The sequence below is a fragment of the Danio rerio genome, chromosome 1 (assembly GCF_052040795.2).
Source record: "Danio rerio strain M-AB ecotype USA chromosome 1, GRCz13ab, whole genome shotgun sequence".
Taxonomy (NCBI): Eukaryota; Metazoa; Chordata; class Actinopteri; order Cypriniformes; family Danionidae; genus Danio; species Danio rerio.
Genome location: NC_141021.1, coordinates 6,564,959 through 6,586,382, shown reverse-complemented (window position 1 = coordinate 6,586,382; position 21,424 = coordinate 6,564,959). Strand labels below are relative to the sequence as shown.

General features: G+C 32.9%; 1 protein-coding gene across 12 annotated transcripts in view; it reads left to right on the top strand.

Annotated features, from left to right (window-relative positions):
- The window catches only part of ndfip2 (Nedd4 family interacting protein 2), a 40,501-nt gene extending 19,353 nt beyond the window's left edge, over positions 1-21,148 (top strand). The window contains exons 3-9 of one of the 12 annotated variants that reach the window (XR_015475646.1): positions 67-197; positions 6,024-6,111; positions 9,554-9,678; positions 10,046-10,112; positions 11,769-11,874; positions 16,682-16,891; positions 18,632-21,148. Coding sequence is in view for 1 of the 12 variants with exons in the window: in NM_213347.3 (NP_998512.2) it covers positions 67-197; positions 6,024-6,111; positions 9,554-9,678; positions 10,046-10,112; positions 11,769-11,872 (515 nt within the window). In the remaining 11 variants the exon portion in view is untranslated. Of the gene's footprint in view, positions 1-66; positions 1,399-2,427; positions 4,330-6,023; positions 6,112-9,366; positions 9,679-10,045; positions 10,113-11,768; positions 11,875-16,681 lie in introns of those variants that run through there. The other 11 variants (XR_015475644.1, XR_015475645.1, XR_015475643.1 and 8 more) reach the window with 11 other exon arrangements.
- The last annotated feature ends 276 nt before the right edge of the window (positions 21,149-21,424 follow it).

Sequence of the window (21,424 nt, the reverse complement as noted above, 5' to 3'; positions counted from 1 at the left end):
TTTGAAGACTCGAAACTAGAAATGTGTGACGAATGGCTGACCTATGTTTTCTCAATTGTTTTTCAGAGAGCACATTTGCAGGGGACTTTCCCGTTCCTCCACCATACAGCATTGCCACGTCTCTGCCCACTTACGATGAGGCAGAGAAGGCTAAAGCAGCAGCCATGGCTGCATCCGCGGTGGAGGTCATTCCACGAGTGAGTTTCTCATCCGCCTACAACACTACATGCTCTGCAGAAACAAATACCAAGCCCTCGATTCACACGTCTTTCCACTGGGACTCAACCATTTTAGAAAATAATAGATTTTAACCAGTATTGAGATGGGGATTTTTATCTTCAGTATTATTAAAAATAGACAAGCATTCGGTTAGAGCTAAAGTACATCTAGGAGGTTGTTAGCGCAGAATAAAACTTTACTTGATTATCGGCTTTTTGTTGACTGAAGGCCTTTATTCTTTGAAAACAACTATCCTCAATGTACTTTATCCAGTTTATTACACTGCTACTTGCCACAAAATATAAAAATTGTACACAAAATATTGTAGTGAGCCAAAATAGTTTATTAATTCTCTAATTAAATGCAAAGCTGACAGAAAGGAAAGCAGCTGAATAGAGCTGATGGAGCTTAAACTAACCTGCACATTACTCAGCTACAAGATGGCGCCAAACAGTCAAAAATGCAAATCTGACGGAAACAGAATCAGTTGAATGGGGAATTGACTAAACGATGTATTATTCATTTAAAAGACTACACCAAACAGTCAGAAACAGGGTAGTGACAGAGAGGAAAATACATATATAAGTAAATGTTAGTATATGTATGTGAAGGTAGGACCATTCACAGACAGTCATGGTGATTCGAAGTTCCCAGATGAGGCTGTGTTATTCAGCGGTTGTTAACTAAGATAAACATACCTTGGAATGTCTCAACTGACCAATCAGAAGTGAGTATTCCAAACAGCCATGTTATAAGTAAGGAAAAAGTACATCCAGCTGGGTGTTATTGCAAAATAAAGCCTGACAGGTTATCGGCTGTTGTATAAGCCTGAAGGGCTTTATTTTGCAAAAACAACCACCTGAATGTACTTTATCCCACTTATTACATGGCTACTTGTCACAAAGCTCTAAGCTGATTGAAAGGAAAACAGCTGAATAGAGCTAATGGGGCATACACTAACCCACACATTATTCAGCTACAAGATGGCGCCAAACAGTCAAAAACGCAAATTTGACAGAAACCGAATCAGTTGAATAGAGAATAGACTAAATGATGTATCATTCATTCACAAGACTCCAGCAAACAGTCAGAAACAGGGTAGTGACAGATAAGCAATTACATATTAATATAACTATAAGTATTTGGATGTGAAGGTAGGACCGTTCACAGACAGTCATGGTGATTCGAAGTTTCCGGATGAGCTTGTGTTATTCAGAGGTTGTTAACTGGGAATAACATACCTTGCAATGTCACGACTGACCAATCAGAAGTGAGTATTCCAGACAGACGGGCTATAACTAAGGTATAAAGTACATCCAGTCAGGTGTTATTGCATAATCATCAGTTGTATAAGATTAAAGGGATTTATTTTGCAAAAATAACCACCTGGATTTATTTTATCACACTTATTACATGACTATTTGCCACAAAGCATAAAACTAAGACCCAAAACATTGTTCTGAGCCATAATAGTTTTTTAATTCTTTAATTAAAACAAAAACAGCTGAATGAAGCATACACATACCTACGTATTATTCAGTCACAAGCTGGCTCCAAACAGTATATACATACAGATGCGAAACTATTCACTGACTCTCAAGATGATTCAAAATACCTGTATGAGCCTGTGTTATTAGTTTCAGCAGTTTTTAGTGGTTTTAAAATAAAGTACTGTGGTATCATTGTATTTTATTGTCCAACCCCACCTTTAGGGTTGTCAAAAGTATCGAATGTCTAGACCAGGTGGCCAATCCTGTGCCTGGAGAGCCACCTTCCTGCATATTTCAGTTGCTACCCATATCAAACACACCTGAACCAATTAATTAGGACCTGAACACCACATGATAATTACAGCCAGGTGTGTTTGATATAGCTAGCAACTGAAATCTGCAGGAAGGTGGCTCTCCAGGAACAGGGTTGGCCACCCCTGGTCTAGATCAATCGCTACTAAAATTTTAAAACATTTATTTTGAGCGTGTTCTTAAACACCGCTGATTGGCCATGGTGTTCACAAGCTCAACAGATATGACTGTGATTGGCCGTGAAGGGCATTGGTTTAGACACTGTAGCGTTTTAAAGCCACGTCAATCACTTGATCCATCAGCGAATCGCTCGTATGTCAGCTTTGAAAAACTCCAGTGTCCATGTTTGTACTTGCTAAACAGTGGTGAGGAGTGGTAAACCAATGACCTTCATGGCCAATCACAGTCATATCTGTTAAGCATGTGAACACTATGGGCAATCAGCGAAGTTTAAGAATGCGAAATGAACGCTTTTTTTTACAGTACAGATTTTTAGTGAGCTTGATACTTTTGACAACCTTACCTACTTTCCACTGTGGCTTTGTTTGTCCAATACCTTCTGTCAACGTGACAACAAAAATCTGTAGATGCTTTCTGATTAGCTTTTAGCATCAGCATAAAAGAGACATTTTTGGAGGATGTGGTGTGCCATAAAAGCCTTGACCTAGAAAGAGAATCCCTCAGAAACTCTGATTTCTCTGAGCTCAAATCTAGATGTGTTATGCAATGCAGCCCCAAAAAGTATTTGAGCGCTCTTAAGATTGTGTGAATGTCGTCGCATTCGATAACGGAATGTCAAAGCAGCTGACATCTGCAAACAAACACGGCTTTTCTCAGAACTAACTTCCCTTTTGTGAGCCTTTTTTTGCTGTGACTTTCACACAGTGCGTTCAAGGTGATGTGTTTGAAACAGAATGCAAAACTGCTACTTGCTGAATACTAACACATTTAAAATGGTGCATAGTTTAAATGTTCAGGGTCTATGTATTCATTTAAAGGTGCTTTATGTAAGTTTTTAACTCTTCTAAAGCATTAAAAATACCATAATATGTGTGCAGATGTTTAAGAAACATGCTAAGTGAACATTCTTGTTTATGTGTTTTTTTCGATTCCTTTAACCCGCCAAATGCCAGTTCAGCCAATTATATTTCAGCTCCCCGGGTTTCCTTGATTGAAAACAGCCTATTTCATTAATTCAGTCAGGAAGGCTCTCTAAGCATGCATCCGCAACCATAATGCATCCTCCGGTGGACAGAGTTCCACATGACGTGGTTATTAATTATTAAATTATATAAATATTACGAACGTAAACATTTGGTGAGCAGGGTATATTGTAGGACCGTGTACAAACAACACAATAAGTAATAAGGTTTGCAGTGATAAGCAGTTTAACAGAGTTGCAACACGACAGAAATTCATAAACAGCCATTCTTAAGCACACAATAGTGCACTCACTGCACTCCAATGAAATGGTAAGGTTTATAATCTAATTAATACATATTAAACCTCTTTAACAATATTAAGGCGATGCGGTGGTGCAGTAGGTAGTGCTGTCGCCTCACTGAAAGAAGGTCGCTGGTTCGAGCCTCGGCTGGGTCAGTTGGCGTTTTTGTGTGGAGTTTGCATGTTCTCCTCGTGTTTGCTCAGGTTTCTTCCGGGTGCTCCGGTTTCCCCCACAAGTCCAAAGATATGTGGTATAGGTGAATTGGGTAAGCTAAACTGTCTGTAGTGCATGTGTGTGAATGAGTGTGTATGGATGTTTTCCAGGGATGGGTTGCAGCAGGAAAGGTATCCGCTGCGTAAAACGTTTGATGGAAAAGTTGGTGGTTCATTCCGCTGTGGCGACCCCAGATTAATAAAGGGACTAAGCCAAAAAAAAAGAATGAATGAGTGAATGAATGAACATTATTAAATGTAGATGCTAAAATACTGATATGTGTCGCCTTGCACATTTTGTCTCAGAATTTTCCAAAGCATTTTTGATTCACTTGTAATGTTGACTACTGTAGAATACAAATTTAAATAACTCCAGAAACAGAATAAATCAGAGTATTTTTGAAGACTTTTGCTTGTTATGGAAGCTCAACAGCTCTGTTTGAAGCTTTTGTAGGGATGGAGTTTTACTGGGTGTTGCTGAAGGCGTAGGCTTGATCATAAAGGAGCAATTCACATAAAAAATGGTAATTATGCCATTTACTCGCCCTCACGCCATTCCAACGCAGTGCAACACAAACCATTGTGTAAAAACTTCAATATTGATCAACAGTGGATTCTTACAGTGATGGTGAAAGTAAAGGACTATGTGGCTAAAAAAAAAAGAAAAAAAAAAAGATGAGGCATAAAAAATAAAAAAATAAACAAAATATAAAATTAAATTACATTAAATGAAAAAAAAGATAAAATATAAAGAAAAATATAATAAAAAATAATAACAAAATAAAATCTTAAATAAATCAATAAAATCTCCCTACGTTTTCGTGGGTTTCCTCCGGGTGCTCCTGTTTAGCTGAATTATTTGGCAGTTCATTCCGCTGTGGTGACCACGGATTAATAAAGGGACTAAGCCGACAAGAAAATTAAGGAATGAAATCAATAAAATAAAATCAAATCTAAAATAAATAAATGTAAAAATAAAAATAAACTACAAAATACAATAAAATAAAATGAAAATAAGATATAAATAAAATAAACTAAAATAAAAAATACAATTTAAATAAAATAAGATAAATAAAAATAAAATATGAATAAAAAAAAATAAGAAAAAAAAAATAATAAAATAAGAAAAAAAAAACATTCTTAAAAATTAAATTAAAAAATAAACCAAGTAGTTCTGCAGTCAGACTTTTGCATATATTCAGAAGCATTATTTTTCCTTTTTTATTGCAGCTTGAATTTTCTGAAACGTAATATCAGGTCTGTTCATGAGGAATCACTTGCTGAATTCCTCATCATACAAAGCTGTTATGTGACATCCGAGCACATAAATTATAGCATGGAAGCCATATTGACCAGTGACTTTCAGATCTTTTAATTTATATTTTAGCCAATTTATACTGTACAAAAATTATGTTGTAAATATAAAGGTAATTTGTACTAAATAACATATTAACATTTTGTATTCATCAATTTTATTTTATTGACATTTTATTTAAATTTAAATGTTATATTATTTATATTGGTTGTTTTTTTAAATCAATGATTATAGCAGTATATTTATTTGGTTAGCTTTTAACTTATTTTTCATTATTTAATTAATATAAACGTCTAATATAAACATTTATTTTAGTGAAATATTTATTTCCTTTCTTTTAAGTTCTATATTTATTTAGTAACCATGTAAACATGGTTATATCTATTTATTTTAATTATTTTAATTATTTATTTAATAATTTTTTATTATTTATTTATTTAGATTTGAATTATTTGTGTATTTTGAAGCAATTTTTATTTGCCTTTATTGAAAAGGCCTTGTGCAAAGTATTTGTTGTTGAGTGAATTATGGCATTGGAACATTGTGAATGTTTCCTTTTAAAAGCAAAACAAAGATGAAATTCACAGCACATTCATTGCAAATACCCTTGAACTGGAAAAAGGCTGTTCTGAAGGGGCTGTCCCAGCTTTTGGAGCACTCCAAATGTCTTTGTATACATAATAAGAAGTCATCAAGCTTTGGAAAGGCAGAAAATCAAGATTTGTATCACTTTTTTTATCATTTAATTTTGTCTATAATTGAAGTGACTCTTCCAGAGAATTCGATAGAGAAAACTGCAGAGATTTTGATTCAGAATAAGACAGGAGTTTTTTTAGTTCATTTTGGCATCTGTACCTTTAGTATATGCAAATATCCTCTGCTGTTCTTGGATAGCATAACATTTTAATTCATTTTTGTTAGTTTTTAGTTCACTTTTGCCTTTAAATGCACTTCTGAAACACTTACTATATATTTTATTATTATTTTTTTTATTATGTTTTATATTTATTATGCATCTGCCTTTTGGAAAGGATGAAGATTTTCCGGTTCGGGATGACTTCAGTGATGCAGATCAGCTGAGAGTGGGAAATGATGGGATCTTTATGCTGGCCTTCTTCAGTAAGTCATGTATACTCTTTATCAGTCAAACACCGGCATCAAAATAATGTAGTATATGTACAATATATATTTATTTACTACTTTTAAGATGTTTTTCTCTCTTTTTGTAAGCATGTATAGCATTTTTTTAAAGAGATCTTAACATGAGTCAGATTAATTATGTTTTATTTCTACAAAGCAAAATTGTTACTCTGAATGATGATGGAAAATAATTTCATTTGTACTTTGGTGTTTTTTTTTTTGCAAATGTTATCTAAAGCATGACAAAACACCTCAGTTTAATATGCATTCTTTGCACATAAAATCACGTTTGCACTTTTGGTTTCAAGCAGACACCCAAAAGGCTCATCTTGAGTTTGTCCTGTGTTTTTATACACATATTTTGGAATAGCAGCATATTATTGTAATCATACCAGGATAAAAAATGCTTGCACACCTCGTTTGTTGCTGAAATGGATACACATGCAGCCAGAAATTAATGATAGATATTTACATTATTCATACGATAACGATAATTATACCAATGCGAATTACAGGGGGGTTTGGTGCATTGACACCCCCCAAATAACTCTTGATCCCACCTGAAGGACGTCAAAACAAAATGCATTGGGAGTCTGTCCTTTATAGTGAGAAGTAGTTTTATCCTATCTGTATCTTAAATAGCAAATTTAATAATTACAATAAAAGTTCATATAAAAATACATTTGACCACCCCTGTAATGGATCATACCATTGTAAATGCATAATTGCGCCAATCAGTCTATGCGAGGGAAAAATATCCGCACATCTAGAGCACCGATAGACAAAGTATTTAAAAGACACTTTTCGCATAAAATAGCTGTTTGTATCTAGATATAGCCTCACAGTGAAGTAAAATTAGCATCGTTTTCATAGTTTGATCTAGAGTAACCACTCAATTAAATAATCAGCGGTTACTGTCAGAATACACTAAATATAAGCCTACCTCAAAACACTGAAAACTTGCATTTGTTTTATTGATAAATTTGATGTAATTTAAACACATACATTTTATTAACTAAATGTATTAACTATTTATTAACCAGCATGTATTACACAAACTAAAACTACTGAAAAAGTTGACTCCACCCCCCGATTGTCAATGTATAATTTACACCCTGCATTATTCATTAAATTACCCTAACGTTAAACCTAAACCCAACCACCACCGTAATGTAGAACAGTACTTATACAGAGTATTATTTATTAAATTACCAATTAAATTGTATTTTATTAACGTCCACCCCCACCCCAACTCTAAACCTACCCTTAACAGCAATGTAAACATACTAATGTTGTACAGCGTCACAAACATTATGCTATAGTGAAGAGAGGATCCACAGCTGGATCCCATCTAGACTTTGCCACGTAGTACTGCATTAGTGATCGTTGTGCGCCCTCTGGTGGTAGTGCGTTGTGTTGCAGTCTGTGTGTTTTCATAAACAGTAAATCGTGTTTACATTCATTACAGAATTCTTCCAGATATCATGTTTTTTTTGTATTAATCATTAAATAACTTTTTTTTTCAACAGAACAAAGACATTAATTCATAAAAGTTTAGAATCACTCGAGTCTGAGTAAATGCTGAGCACTTTCTTTTTTGTGAGTGTAGACTATCCCTTTAAGCTGGCATTTCAGAACCTCATTTGGTAAACTATTATGGTTATTTGCCCACTACACATTAATTAGGATGTACTAATTTTTGAACTTGTTTTTTTTTTTGTTAAATTACTTCTGGTTGTGGCTTTTTCTAATGTTTATGCACAAATATTGTATTGCTAAGCAGATGAGATCTGTACTCATTCATGCTGGGCAGACTATATATACTTATGTTTTGTGATTTCATATACTTAAAAAAAAAAGCACATTTAATTCATGCACGGTGCCCAAAATTTAAAATAAAGAGGCTTCAAAGTTCAGCCTTAAGTACAAAGTGATTACTGTGTGTTTGTATAATGCTATTTTGTATTTTATTTTAATTTTAATGTATTTATTTTTTATTATTAGTTCAAATTTACAGGCTGAAAAGACTATATAATGAAATATATTAATATATCAACATAAAAACAAAAACAGAATACAGTAATAAGTATAAATAATGCAAAAAAAATACAGAAAAACAACATAAACAAATACCCCCTGACACCGCAAAATTCCCCAACATCATAAGAGCCCGTGGCAGCATCCACTTTCGTTCACCAGAAAGTCAACGTCGGCCACCCTCTTCAATTAAACATAAACACATAACTGTATACTTAATATAAACAGTAATGACAGTCAAATACCGCTGTATAAAGAAAGTCATATAAATAAACCAAATATAAGTAGTTCCAGTTAACGAGTATATAACTAAAATAAATTATTAAAAATAATAATAATTAAATCATATAAAAACAAACATCTAACGAAATGCAGAAAAGAAATAAGTTAACTATTCATTCATTCATTCATTCATTCTTTTTCTTGTCGGCTTATTTCCTTTATTAACCCGAGGTCGCCACAGCGGAATGAACCACCAACTTATCCAGCTAGTTTTTACACGGCGGATACCTTTCCAGCTGCAACCCATCTCTGGGAAACATCCACACACACATTCACACACACACACTCATACACTATGGACAATTAAGCCTACCCAATTCACCACATGTCTTTGGACTGTGGGGGAAACCGGAGCACCCGGAGGAAACCCACACGACGCCAGGGAGAACATGCAAACTCCACACAGAAATGCCAACTGAGCCGAGATTCGAACCAGCGACCTTCTTGCTGTGAGGCAACAGCACTACCTACTGCACCACTGCCTCGCCTTATAAGTTAACTACCGAAACAAAAATAAATAATACTAATAATAGTAATAACAACCTCAACCAACAACAACAAAATATAAAATATACGTGAATAAATGAAATCATCTCAGCTCTCAGGTCTTACGTCCTCTGAAACAGAATATTAAAGTTTTACATGGAGAGCAGAGGTGTTTATACCGAACATGTTTATGGACTTTTTATTCGTTGCATACATTGAAGTAATGCTTTCACACGTCAAAAATACTGACTGTCAGGGTCACCAACCCTGTTCCTGGAGAGCCACCTTCCTGCAGAATTCAGTCCCGACCCTGATCAAACACACCTGAACCAATTAATAGTACCTAAAGCAGCACTTGATAATTACAAACAGGTGAGTTTGGTCAGGATTGCAACTGAAATCTGCAGGAAGGTAGCTCTCCAGGAACAGGGTTGGTGACCCCTGACTTAAAACCTTGTTAAACTACAAAAGGAAGAGGGTTTGGACAGAGCATCAGTGTCTCTTGTCTCAGCCATCGCGTGCAATGTTTACGTGACCTCTCTATAATGCTATTTCTATATTCTTTTCAGTCATTCTCCATCAATGTAGCATTTTCTCTTTCTGTTTCTATGACCAGTGGCCTTTCTTTTCAACTGGATCGGGTTTTGCTTGTCCTTCTGTTTGACCAATACCATTGCTGGTCGATATGGTGCTATCTGCGGCTTTGGCCTTTCTCTTATCAAGTGGATCCTGATTGTCAGGGTGAGTCTCGGAGTTCCATTACTACAGAGTTCATTCTGTTACTCAGAATACATTAATTAATTAAAAAAGTGATTATCTAAAACGGGGGTCACCAATCCTGGTCCTGGAGGGCCGGTGTCCTTGCAGGATTTAGCTCCAACTTGCCTCCACACATCTGCTTGGATGTTTCAAGTATTCCAAGTAAGACCTTGATTAGCTTGTTCAGGTGTGTTTGATTAGGGTTGGAGCTAAAATCTGCAGGACACCGGCCCTCCAGGAACAAGTTTGGTAACCCACGTAATAATTAATAGACTTTAACTATAATGACCATTAAAAACAACTGGCTCAGATTGTGATTTGTGATTTTTAATGGTTCTCTACTTTTCAGTTTTCAGATTACTTTACCGGGTACTTCAATGGACAGTACTGGCTCTGGTGGATTTTCCTGGTTCTTGGTGAGATTTTTAAAATTATTTAATTGTTATTTTCTTTATTAATTATTATTTTTCAAACGAAGGTTAAACTGAGTATGTATAGTTTGGTGGTGTAATCATATCAAAATGAGTGTCAAAATAATAGTTTAGGTTTGCCTAAAGTCAGTCCCGACCCATTATTTAATTTAATTCTCTACCGCCATCTGCTGGTTAACTGACTACAATAACAAATTCAAATTCAATTCAGTTAATAATACAGCTGTGGAAAAACTATAGGTGGATTTATTAGGAATGTTTTTGACTAAAATGTTAAAATATTGTTTAATTCTATAAATATCTGATAACATTTTATCCAAATCTGAAATAAAAATATTGTCATTTATAGCATTTTGTTTGACATGAAACAGCAATTGGTCAGAATAACAAATACAATGTTTACAAATTTTTATTTGTTGTGATTTGAAAATCAGGGTTATCCCAACAAATATACATTTCTTAACTTTTTTTGGCATTGTGTTGTCTAAAAATGAATGTAAATAGCTTAAAACAATTTTTTTTGTTATTTTATGCGAGTATTAATGATCTATATTACAATATTTGTATTTTATTTTGGGAAAGAAATGTCTTTAAAACTTTACAGAAAAATAAAAAAAGCTTACGTTTTACTAACAAACAACTATAAATCATAACATTTTAATCCTGATTTTTACAGATTTATGCAGGCTACATACAGTTGAAATCAAAATGATAGCCCTTCTGTAATGTTTTAATTATTTAAAATATTAAATATGTGAACTTTTCTGAACATCACTTATGAAATATACAGTTGAAGTCAGAATTATTAGCCCCCCTTAAATTTATTTTTTTCCTTTTTTGAATGTTTCGCAAATGCAGATCAAGGAAATTTTCACAGTATGTCTGATAATGTTTTTTCTTCTGGAGAAAGTCTTATTTAATTTATTTCGGCTAGAATAAAAGCGTTTTTAAAAAAATTTTTAAACACCATTTAAGATCAAAATTATTAGCCCCTTTAAGCTATATTTTTTTTTTGATTGTCTGCAGAACAAACCATCAACATACATTGACTTGCCTAATTACCCTAACCTGCCTAGTTAAGCCTTTAATTTTTTACTTTACGATGTATCGAAGTTTCTTGAAAAATATCAAGTCAAATATTATTTACTGTCATCATGGTAAATATAAAACAAATCAGTTATTATAAATGAGTTATTAAAACTATAATGTTTAGAAATGTGTTGAAACATCTTCTCTCTGTTTAACAGAAATTGGGGAAAAAATAAACAGGGGGGGCTAATAATTTGGACGGGCTAATATTTCTGACTCCTACATCACAGAATCAAGGGATAATATTTTTGCTTTCAACTGTATGTACACATTTTGAATGTTCAACAACATATAATTTTAAACAATAAATAATTGCTGCAGTTTTGTATTTGCTGCTATTTATAAAGCACTTTTAATGCCATGATTTGACCCAAAGCGCTGTACAGAAATTGGTTGCACTTATTTCCTCTTCATGAATATGTGGTGGTGTTTGTTAAGCCCTGATATGAATAAAACATTCATTTTCAAGGCCTTTTCATCTGATAGATGGAGTGGCCAGAGCCCTGACCTGATCCAGGTTTCGATCTTTAACCTGTTTTCCTTCCTCCCCAGGGCTCCTGCTGTTCTTCAGAGGGTTTGTGAACTACCTGAAAGTGCGTAACATGTCAGAAAGCATGGTTTCCTCACTCAGAACCCGCTTCTTCCTCCTGTACTAGAGGTGAGGATGACTTTACACACACTTATAAAAGAGCAGAACGTCCATTCAAATTGATTCGTAGCATTTTTTTTTTGTGCATTAGAATGTATCCTAAGCTAAAAAAAGAAGAATAAAATAACTAATATTAATACATTAGCTTGGTTTGCAGAAGGCTCCTATTATAATGTAATTCAGTTTAATAACAGTAGCATATATACAGTTGGTCAAAATTATTAGCCCTGTTAAGGAATTTGTGTGTTTTAACTGAGATTTTCAACACATTTCTAAACTTAATAGTTTTAATAACCAATTTGTAATCACTGATATCTTTTCCATAATGACAGTAAATAATATTTTACTAAACATTTTGCAAGATACTAGTATTTAGCTTAAAGTGACATTTAAAGGTTTAACTTCGGTTTATTTATTTATTTATTTATTTATTTGTTTATGTGTGTATGTATGTATTTATTTATTGCTTTATTTTTTATATATTTATTTATTATGTATGTATTTATTTGTTTATTTATTTATTGTTTTATTTATTTATTTATTTATTATGTATTTATTTGTGTATTTATGTATGTATATATTTATTTATTGCTTTATTTATTTATTTATTTATTTTGTATTTATTTGTTTATGTATGTATGTATGTATGTATGTATGTATGTATGTATGTATGTATGTATGTATTTATTTATTTGTTTATGTGTGTATGTATGTATTTATTTATTTATTGCTTTATTTTTATATATTTATTTATTATGTATGTATTTATTTGTTTATTTATTTATTATTTTATTTATTTATTTATTTATTATGTATTTATTTGTGTATTTATGTATGTATATATTTATTTATTGCTTTATTTATTTATTTATTTATTTTGTATTTATTTGTTTATGTATGTATGTATGTATGTATGTATGTATGTATGTATGTATGTATGTATTTATTTATTTATTTATTTATTTATTTTGGGCTAATAATATTCACTTTAAAAAGTCTTAAAAAAATATTTAATAAAAGAAGCATTGTTTTCACCAGAAGAACATATTAGGATCTATTGTGAAAATATTCTGGCTCTTTTAAACATCACTTGAGACATTTTTGGAATAGAAAACAAAATTTAGGGCGAAAAAATTACACTTCAACCATCTTAAACACAAATCTTGTATTTACATACCACAATATGCTTTTTTAGGATTACAGTGCAACCCCAAAACACTTTTTCAGGGTATCCTCAGGGTCTTAAAAAGTCCTTAAATGTTTTAAAGTGACTGTAATATTGTTTTGTAGGTCAAAAATCTTTTTAAACGTGTCTTAATTTTCCTTTGTTCATGTAAAGCTACCCAGCCACACATCCAATCACGAACAAAACTTTTAGAACGGTTTGTTGTGCATTCATTTAGTTTTTAAAGAGTTTTATATGTTGTTAATTGTGTTAAATAGTTGTAAAAATATATGTATATATCTAGGATCTGCTTGTTTTGAGGAATTATTACAAATATCTGGCTACAAATAACTAGAATTATAGGCAAATCATATTACATAGGGCAAGTACATTTTTCCTTATGGGCCATTAAAAAATCCTGTGTAAGTGTGGAATTTTATTCCTTATGGTCTTAAAAAGGTCTTAAAGTCTTAAATTTGACTTTGTGAAACCAGCAGAAACCCTGTCTTTGTTCAATCAAATTAACATGCACAGTTTGCACATTATACACATTTATCATGATCACTTATTCTTGTATGCATTACTGTGAGTACTGTATAGAATAAATATACCATCTGTTCCTCTAAAACTTATTTCACTCCACATTTTGACATTTTTACAAACATTATTTGAAATATGTGTGCATTTTGCTTCGATACGTTTCCAGTTTTATACATTTTATTTGATTCAGACATCAAAACAGGACATCTTTACCCATGCATTTAGCTTTTACAACAGAATATTGTTATTCCAGTAGTTGTGTTTAGCTGTATTGAGGACATAGGGCAAGAAATAGTACACAGTAAAACATTATATGACAAAAAGTCATGAAAACAAAGGTTTTATGCTACTTATTAGTTACTAATTAATCAGGTTTCAACAAAATTGTTTGAATTATATAAGGTTTAACTTAATATTTGTATTCAGTTTGACAAATGTAAGTCGCAATGACAAGAAAAAAATTATTTGATTCAGCTAAACAATTTAAGGCAGTAAGATTTATAATTTTTTTTACAGTGTAGCTTTAGTTAGGTTTGATCATTTTCATCTTTTGCAAACAAAATGTTTAATCTCATTTTCTTTTAGTATCATATGATTGCCTATTAAAAATGGTAATGTTATTTGAGTTTACTTTAATTGTATATATTATTTATGTCTGTTTTATTAAAGTGCATTTTATTTGTTTTAATATTTGGTACAGAAAATTGGTCAATAATGAGTGATGCAATTACTGTTTAATTACATTCATTCTAATCAATTATTTAATAGACATTGCAATTTGAGCAGGTTAAGTGTGTTTTGGGCTGAAATAATTTTATTGAAATGATTATATTTATTCAGATTTTATTATCCTTTACTTTAAAGTATAGTATTATATTAGTATTATGTGTAGTATAGTATTATAATATCATCTTTTTAATGTGTTAATATGTTTGACTGCTGCTACTAAATACTTTAACAGACCAAAGCTGTCACTTTTTTTTTTTTTTTTTCCCCTGTGGTAAGCTTAATTACTGTGGCTGTCATGTTATGTGTTTAACGTTGCCTTGAGAAGAAACATTTCCTCTTTGGTCAGGAATTGCCTAATATGCATAATTACCAAGCTGGAAAATAACCAAGCAAAACACACGCATAGCCAAAAATTCTCTTTTGATATTTGAGATAACTCGTTTGCTCTCAGATGACTTAATAAAAAGGGGAAAACAAAAGGTAAACATGCTTTTACTGATGCTGATTTAGGGCTGCATGATATTAGAAAAATCTAGCATTGCGAATTATTATTATTATTATTATTATTATTATTATTATTATTATTATAATTGTTATTGTTATTATTGTAATTATTTTTTATTATTATTTTTATAGCGATATATATATATATATATATATATATATATATATATATATATATATATATATATATATATATATATATATATATATATATATATATATATATATATATATATATATAGCATTTTGATAAATAACTTAATATCTCTATTTGGCAGGAATTAATGATGTAAGATCCATTGATTGAGATGATTTTGCAGTGGGAGTGCATCTCTTTAAAATCTGATAAGCAATCTATAACATTTTTGGGGTCCCCTGACAAATTTTGATGTAGTCTGTGCTATTTGCGGTGCATTTCTTTATTTGCATGTGTTTTTTCATGAATAATAATCTAAAAATACAATCAAGTAAAAGATTTTAAAAATGTGTTTTACCGTTTTTCGAGTTTTTAACAGTATTCAAGTTTAGTAATTAAATGATAAACATAATATATATTTTTTAAATTACTTGTTGTTAAAGTTACAAATGGTACAATTTATTGTGCCTGAATGCTTTTAACATGTAAATTAATTACTTAACTCAGTGCTAATTACAGTCCTCATGTATATATATAATTTAAATAAAATAAATATTTATAAATAAAACAAACCTTGAGTCAAAAACAAAATATAAAAGTCACAATGTCATAAATAAAATCAAACTTTCAGTCATTAGAACTATGATTTATGAGTTGCATATAACTGTGATAAGTGACAAATATTTCTGTGAGTTACAAATATTTCTGTGTACAAATATTGCTTGATTAAATTTTTTTAATCACTAAAACTAAAATGAATTAGTCATAGTTTAAATATTTTTGTGTACGTTCATTAGTTTCAACAGATTATTTTAAAATAAATGACATTGATTTATGATTTCAATGTTACATTATGTGGCAAATGTATTTATTTCATAAATAATTTAACTGTATTATTATTATTATTATTATTATTATTATTATTATTATTATTGTTATTATTATTAATATAATCATTATTAATATTATTATTATCATTATTGTTGTTGTTATTATTTTGTAATCATCATCATTATTTTTATCATTATTATTATTAATGTTATTATTGTTGTTGTTATTATTATTATCATCATCATTATTATTATTATTATTATTATTATTATTATTAATGTTGTTATAATTACTATTATTATTATTATCCTCATCATTATGATTATGATTATGATTATTATTATTATTATTATTATTATTACTATTAATGTTATGGTTATTATTATTATTATTATCATCATCATTATTATTAAAATTTTATTCATGTTATTATTATTATTCATGTTATTATGGTTATTATTATTATTACTATTATTATTATTATTATTATTATTATTATTTATTAATGTTATTATTTTAATCATTATTATTATTATTATTATTATTATTATTATTGAGTCTAGTTATATTCTAATGCTAGGTTAATTCTGTATGTAGAAAATACCAATTAAAATAACAAAAGATGTTATATTATACATGTTTTACACCACACTGTGGAAGTGCCTTTATTTTATTGAAGCAGGCAAACACTTTTTTTTTTTTTTTTTTTGAGGGAATTGGTGGGGGATTTGTTCCAGAGTTCAAGAAGAACTGATTATGCTTTTGTTAACTTGGACATGCAAGCCGGATGTAATTTGCTTCATTGATAATGGCTCTCATAACCTTGCTTGTATGCAGTTTGCACAATGAAGGCCGTGGTGGCAAATCTCCAGAAAACAAGCTTCACTCTCATTCACTCTGTCTCTTTCAAGGTCGCCTCACCAAAACATTCCTCCCTAATGTGAAATTCCTTCATGATTTGCAACCCGTCAAATGAACTGGACTGGATCCCACTGAGGGGAAGAGGATGAAGAGAGAGAGAGAAAAAAATCAAAGACAAAACGAGTATCTCTGCCAAATGTTCTGAACTCAACCCGGTGAATATGAACTCTGAACGAGTGCAAATCAGCTCCCAGTATTCAGTTTTTTCAGAACTTCCCTGCCTCCCAAAAACTTCTTAATACTGTATTGCAAACATACACACACAAAAACTTACCAAACATTGCATGAAATGTAATGGATTTATGTGTATCAGCAAAAATGACTAGAAAATATGCAGTCCAGACCAATGTTGGGTACGTTACTTCAAAATAGTAATTATTAGTTACTAATTGTATCATTAAATTACCTTGTCTGAAAAGTAGCTTAATTGCTCAATATTTTATTTAATTACTTAACTCAGTGCTACTTAAAATCATCGTAAATATCAAGCATGTGCATCACTGTTTCTTCATCATGTGTAATCGTCTTTGCTTAGTTCTTTGCTTAGTCCAAAGTGCAAAATTTTCATATGTGTCTTTTTTTCCTGTATTTAAATCCGGAATTTTTTTTCACACACACAAACCTTGCACACCGAGTCCAATACATATGAATTAATCTATTGCAAAATAATTCATAAAACAATAGATGAATTACCGGTGTGCTAACATTCAGGATATGCGCTTGCAGCGAGGTTGCAGTAAAAAACCATGAGCTCTAGCATTTACAGCGAGGGAATGACATCCGCTGCCGTACAGAGTTTGTTGTTGCCTTAGAAATAAGTTCTATTGATTACATATTATATATATTATTTACATAATGCTTTCAGCATATTATAACAGCTCGTCACCCAGTGATAAACACAGTTATTCTGCAAAATTAACGGTAAAGTGAGCGGCGTTCGTCTGACAGGTCCATTTGCAATAGCACCCTCCCAATAGATATTGGGTAAGATGAAATGGCCAAGCATACAGCCCCAAATATACAACTATCTCATTGAAACTCCAAGTGTTTTTACAAGAGAAGTTAAAGGCCTGTAAGTCTTTGGATGCCAACAATTTTGTTCTGTGTGGTCATGTGCAAGAAATAATGCTCCATGATTACCAGATTGAAAACTTTGTAGTACCAAAAACCGAGGTTCTGCCTAGCCAAAGACAAGGAAAGAAGACGGAGCTATACAAGGGCTGGCTAATCATCAACAAGCAAAACAACGGCATTCTGACAGCGAACTGCACCTGTAGCAGGGTATGTGAACTTGCATGTTTATATTTCAATCTAAGCATTCAGTGTCGGCAGTTTAATTCACCATACTTAACTGTTTTTGCTAAAATCATTGCTGCAATCAAAAGCGGGTAATGTTTATGATTCAGCATAGCGTGAACTTACCTGATCTAAAATGAGAAGTGCAGAGTCCAGCATTTTTAATTAGGTCCTCACTCCATTCAGCTCCCCTTTAGCCAAAGACATCTGCAGTTGGCATTAAAACCAGTGTGGTGTACGGTAAAAGTTAAGTTTTGTTGAAGCCTGCATTGTTTATAGCAGGGGTGCTCAATCCTGTTCCTGGAGATCTACCTATCTGTACAGTTTAGCTCAGGGATGGGCAAACTTGATCCTCAAGGGCCGGTGTCCCTGCAGAGTTTTGTTCCAACACTAGTCAAACACACCTGAACAAACTAATCAGTGTCTTCAAGATCACTTGAACTCTATAGGGAGGTCTGTTTGAATAGGGTTGGAGCTAAACTTTGCAGGACACCGGCCCTCCAGGACAGAGATTGCCCACCCCTGGTTTAGCTCCTACCCTGATCAAACCCACCTGAACCAATTAATTAGGACCTGAAATCCACTTGATAATTACAGACAGGTGTGTTTGATAAGGGTTGCAACTGAAATCTGCAGTAAGGTAGGTCTCCAGGAACAGGATTGGCCACCCCTGGTTTATAGTGTATGTGACATATTCTGAGACAAAAACGTAATGTGCACGTAATGCACCTTTTTGTAATAACAGAGGTTTAATAACAGAAATTTACCAGAAAACTTAACTTAAGGAAATTTCTGTAATTTAATGTCAGTTATTTTACGTTTTTTTTTCGTCACCCCAGCTGCCGTATATAAACCATAAAGTTACGGATTTTTTTTACAATACACATTTTGTAATAGACGTGCCAGACACGAAAGCTTGTAACAACAGTAACTAAAGAGGGTGGTGCTTAGCGAAGGGTCAGTTGCTGGATTATATTGAGCATATAGTGTCACACAAGAGGACATGGTTTTCAATGACAAAATCTATCATTGTTTTAGAAATGTGTATATAAAAAAATAGCCACTTGTAAAATTAGGCATCTTTTCAATTTATAATACTTGCCAAATATATGCTTGAGCCAAAATACATAATAACACAGCAGTTTTTATAGAAGTCAAATAAATGATGACATTTACTGCATTTTAATTGCTACTCATATTCAGTTCCCTACAGTGAAAATGCTACGTCACATCAACAAACTGATTTGGGCTGTTGAATTTATGCACTGCATTAAGGGTGCTTTCACACTAGCACTTTTGGTCAGCACCCAGGTTCATTTGACGTCATAGTACGGTACGTTTAGCTAGTGTGAACGTGTCTTCTGAACTCGGGTGCGCAACCGTGAACCGTACCGAAGTCCGCCTGAAAGAGGTGGTCTGGGGTACGGTTCATGAGAACTCTAGTATGGTTCACTTCTGATGTAAATGCAATCATACCAAATAACGGAAGTGAAACGCCAACTGTACAACAAACTATTGTTTTCATAACGTTCGTTCGTTCGTTCGTGTGTGTGTCTGTGCCACGTTTCGTAACTTGGTGACGCGTGCGGGACTGAGCCAGGGCAAACACAGTGATGCACAGGGATGTCTGCTTGTCTGCTCCAAAAACAGCTCCTGCAGACACGTTGTGATGTCTTGAATGTTTCTAACATTTTTGAGGCAGATGGACGCGAGTCGCTTTCTGCATGTCCAAAACTAAAAGCTTCAGTTAAAGCAGAATGACCGTGATGTGCGGACGTCTTTCCATTTTGGCACTTGCTTTCGTGACTGTCGCCTAGCAACGGCTGTAAACAAAACAGCAGCTCAGTGATGCAAGCGTACCGGGGTTCAGAAGGAAAAAAGACAGTATGAACACAAAACAACCGAGGAGGTGGCAAGGGGAGACAATCGAACTTGGGTACGGTCCAGGCAATTGAACCAAGTGTGAAAGCACCCTAAAAGATCTGCGCGGGACTAAATTTTAAATCCCGCTTCCGCCAGGTTTTAGCCCGAACCCGACCGCTCCTGCTTGTATTCAGCATTTGTTGTCCCGCTGCCCGACCCGCCCTGCCCCGTTTTCTACCCGCCACGCCCGTTCCTGCTAAAGAGTGGGGGGAGAACTAAACCGAAAACTACCCAGCTATACAGAGTCCAGACAGCCTATAACAAGCTGTCTGTATCAACACACACACACACACACACACACACACACACACACATAAGCACCAAGCAAGTGACAAACACACACACACCAACACCAACAAACAAGCTAAACGCAGCATCACTCTGTCTCATTCACACACATACATATGCGAGCGAGCGAGTCGGGAGCGATATTGCTAGACTGCCGCTCCCGTCCAAAATTAAACCAGTTACTGACCGCTCCCGTGCTTTTTTTGGAAATGTATTCCCATGCCGCAGAAATCTGGTCGGGTCCCGCGGCTGCAAAATGCAGACCTCTACCCTAAATAACTAATTAGATTACCTAAAAAATAAAGAGAATCCTTTACTTTTTTCAGATTAAAAGTAATTTAATTACACCCAACACTGGTCAAGACCTCCTATGCAATGTCTTTTAACAAACTTGGTTAGATTGATGCTACTAGACTAGTTTAATTCCCTTTTGCTTCATTGCATCCAAGGCCTTGATTGCATTGCAGTATCAATGAGAGAAGAATAGTTTTAGGTAGAATTTGACTAGTAAGCTATAATTGCAGTTTCTCCTCTTCTTAACTCTCGCTTAACTTTATAGTAAATGATTAAGTAACTTCATTGATGTGTTTCGAACTGGAAACGGAATTTGTACTTATCCTGAAATATATATTTGCCTTTTGCACCTTGGTTTAGTTTCCCTCATCCCTCTTTTTATTTCAGTGTTTGTTGTTATTAAGTTGTGCTCAAGCTGTGACCTGCTTAGATGACTTTAGTTACTTGAATGCCTGAATGCTAATGTCATTTGTTTCTATTAATCACAAGCCTCTTCAGCAATATCAGATATTCAGACAAATGCATGGTTAACTCAGCGGATTAACTGACTGATCCAGTAAACAGACAATACTTAAGGATTTTGGATGAGATGATTGTGTGCTGTATGTTTATTCTCTTGTCTTGCATAATGCCAATAAAATTGGAAACTCTGCGTACTTTTTTTTCCTCTTCTTTTTGGATTTTTGTTTTAAGCTTATTTCTGAGTATTTCACTCATTTGCTGGTTAGTAATTAAAACCACTATTATATTTCAGCGGTGTTAATATGTTTATAATCGTCTATTCATTAATTCATACTGCATTTATAGAGAGGAATAAGTTATAATTATATAATTATATTTAATTAATACAGTTGGTTATCTACTATTAATTAATTAATTAACTTATCCATTAATTTATTCATCCATTCATCCAGACAGACATTTACAGTCTT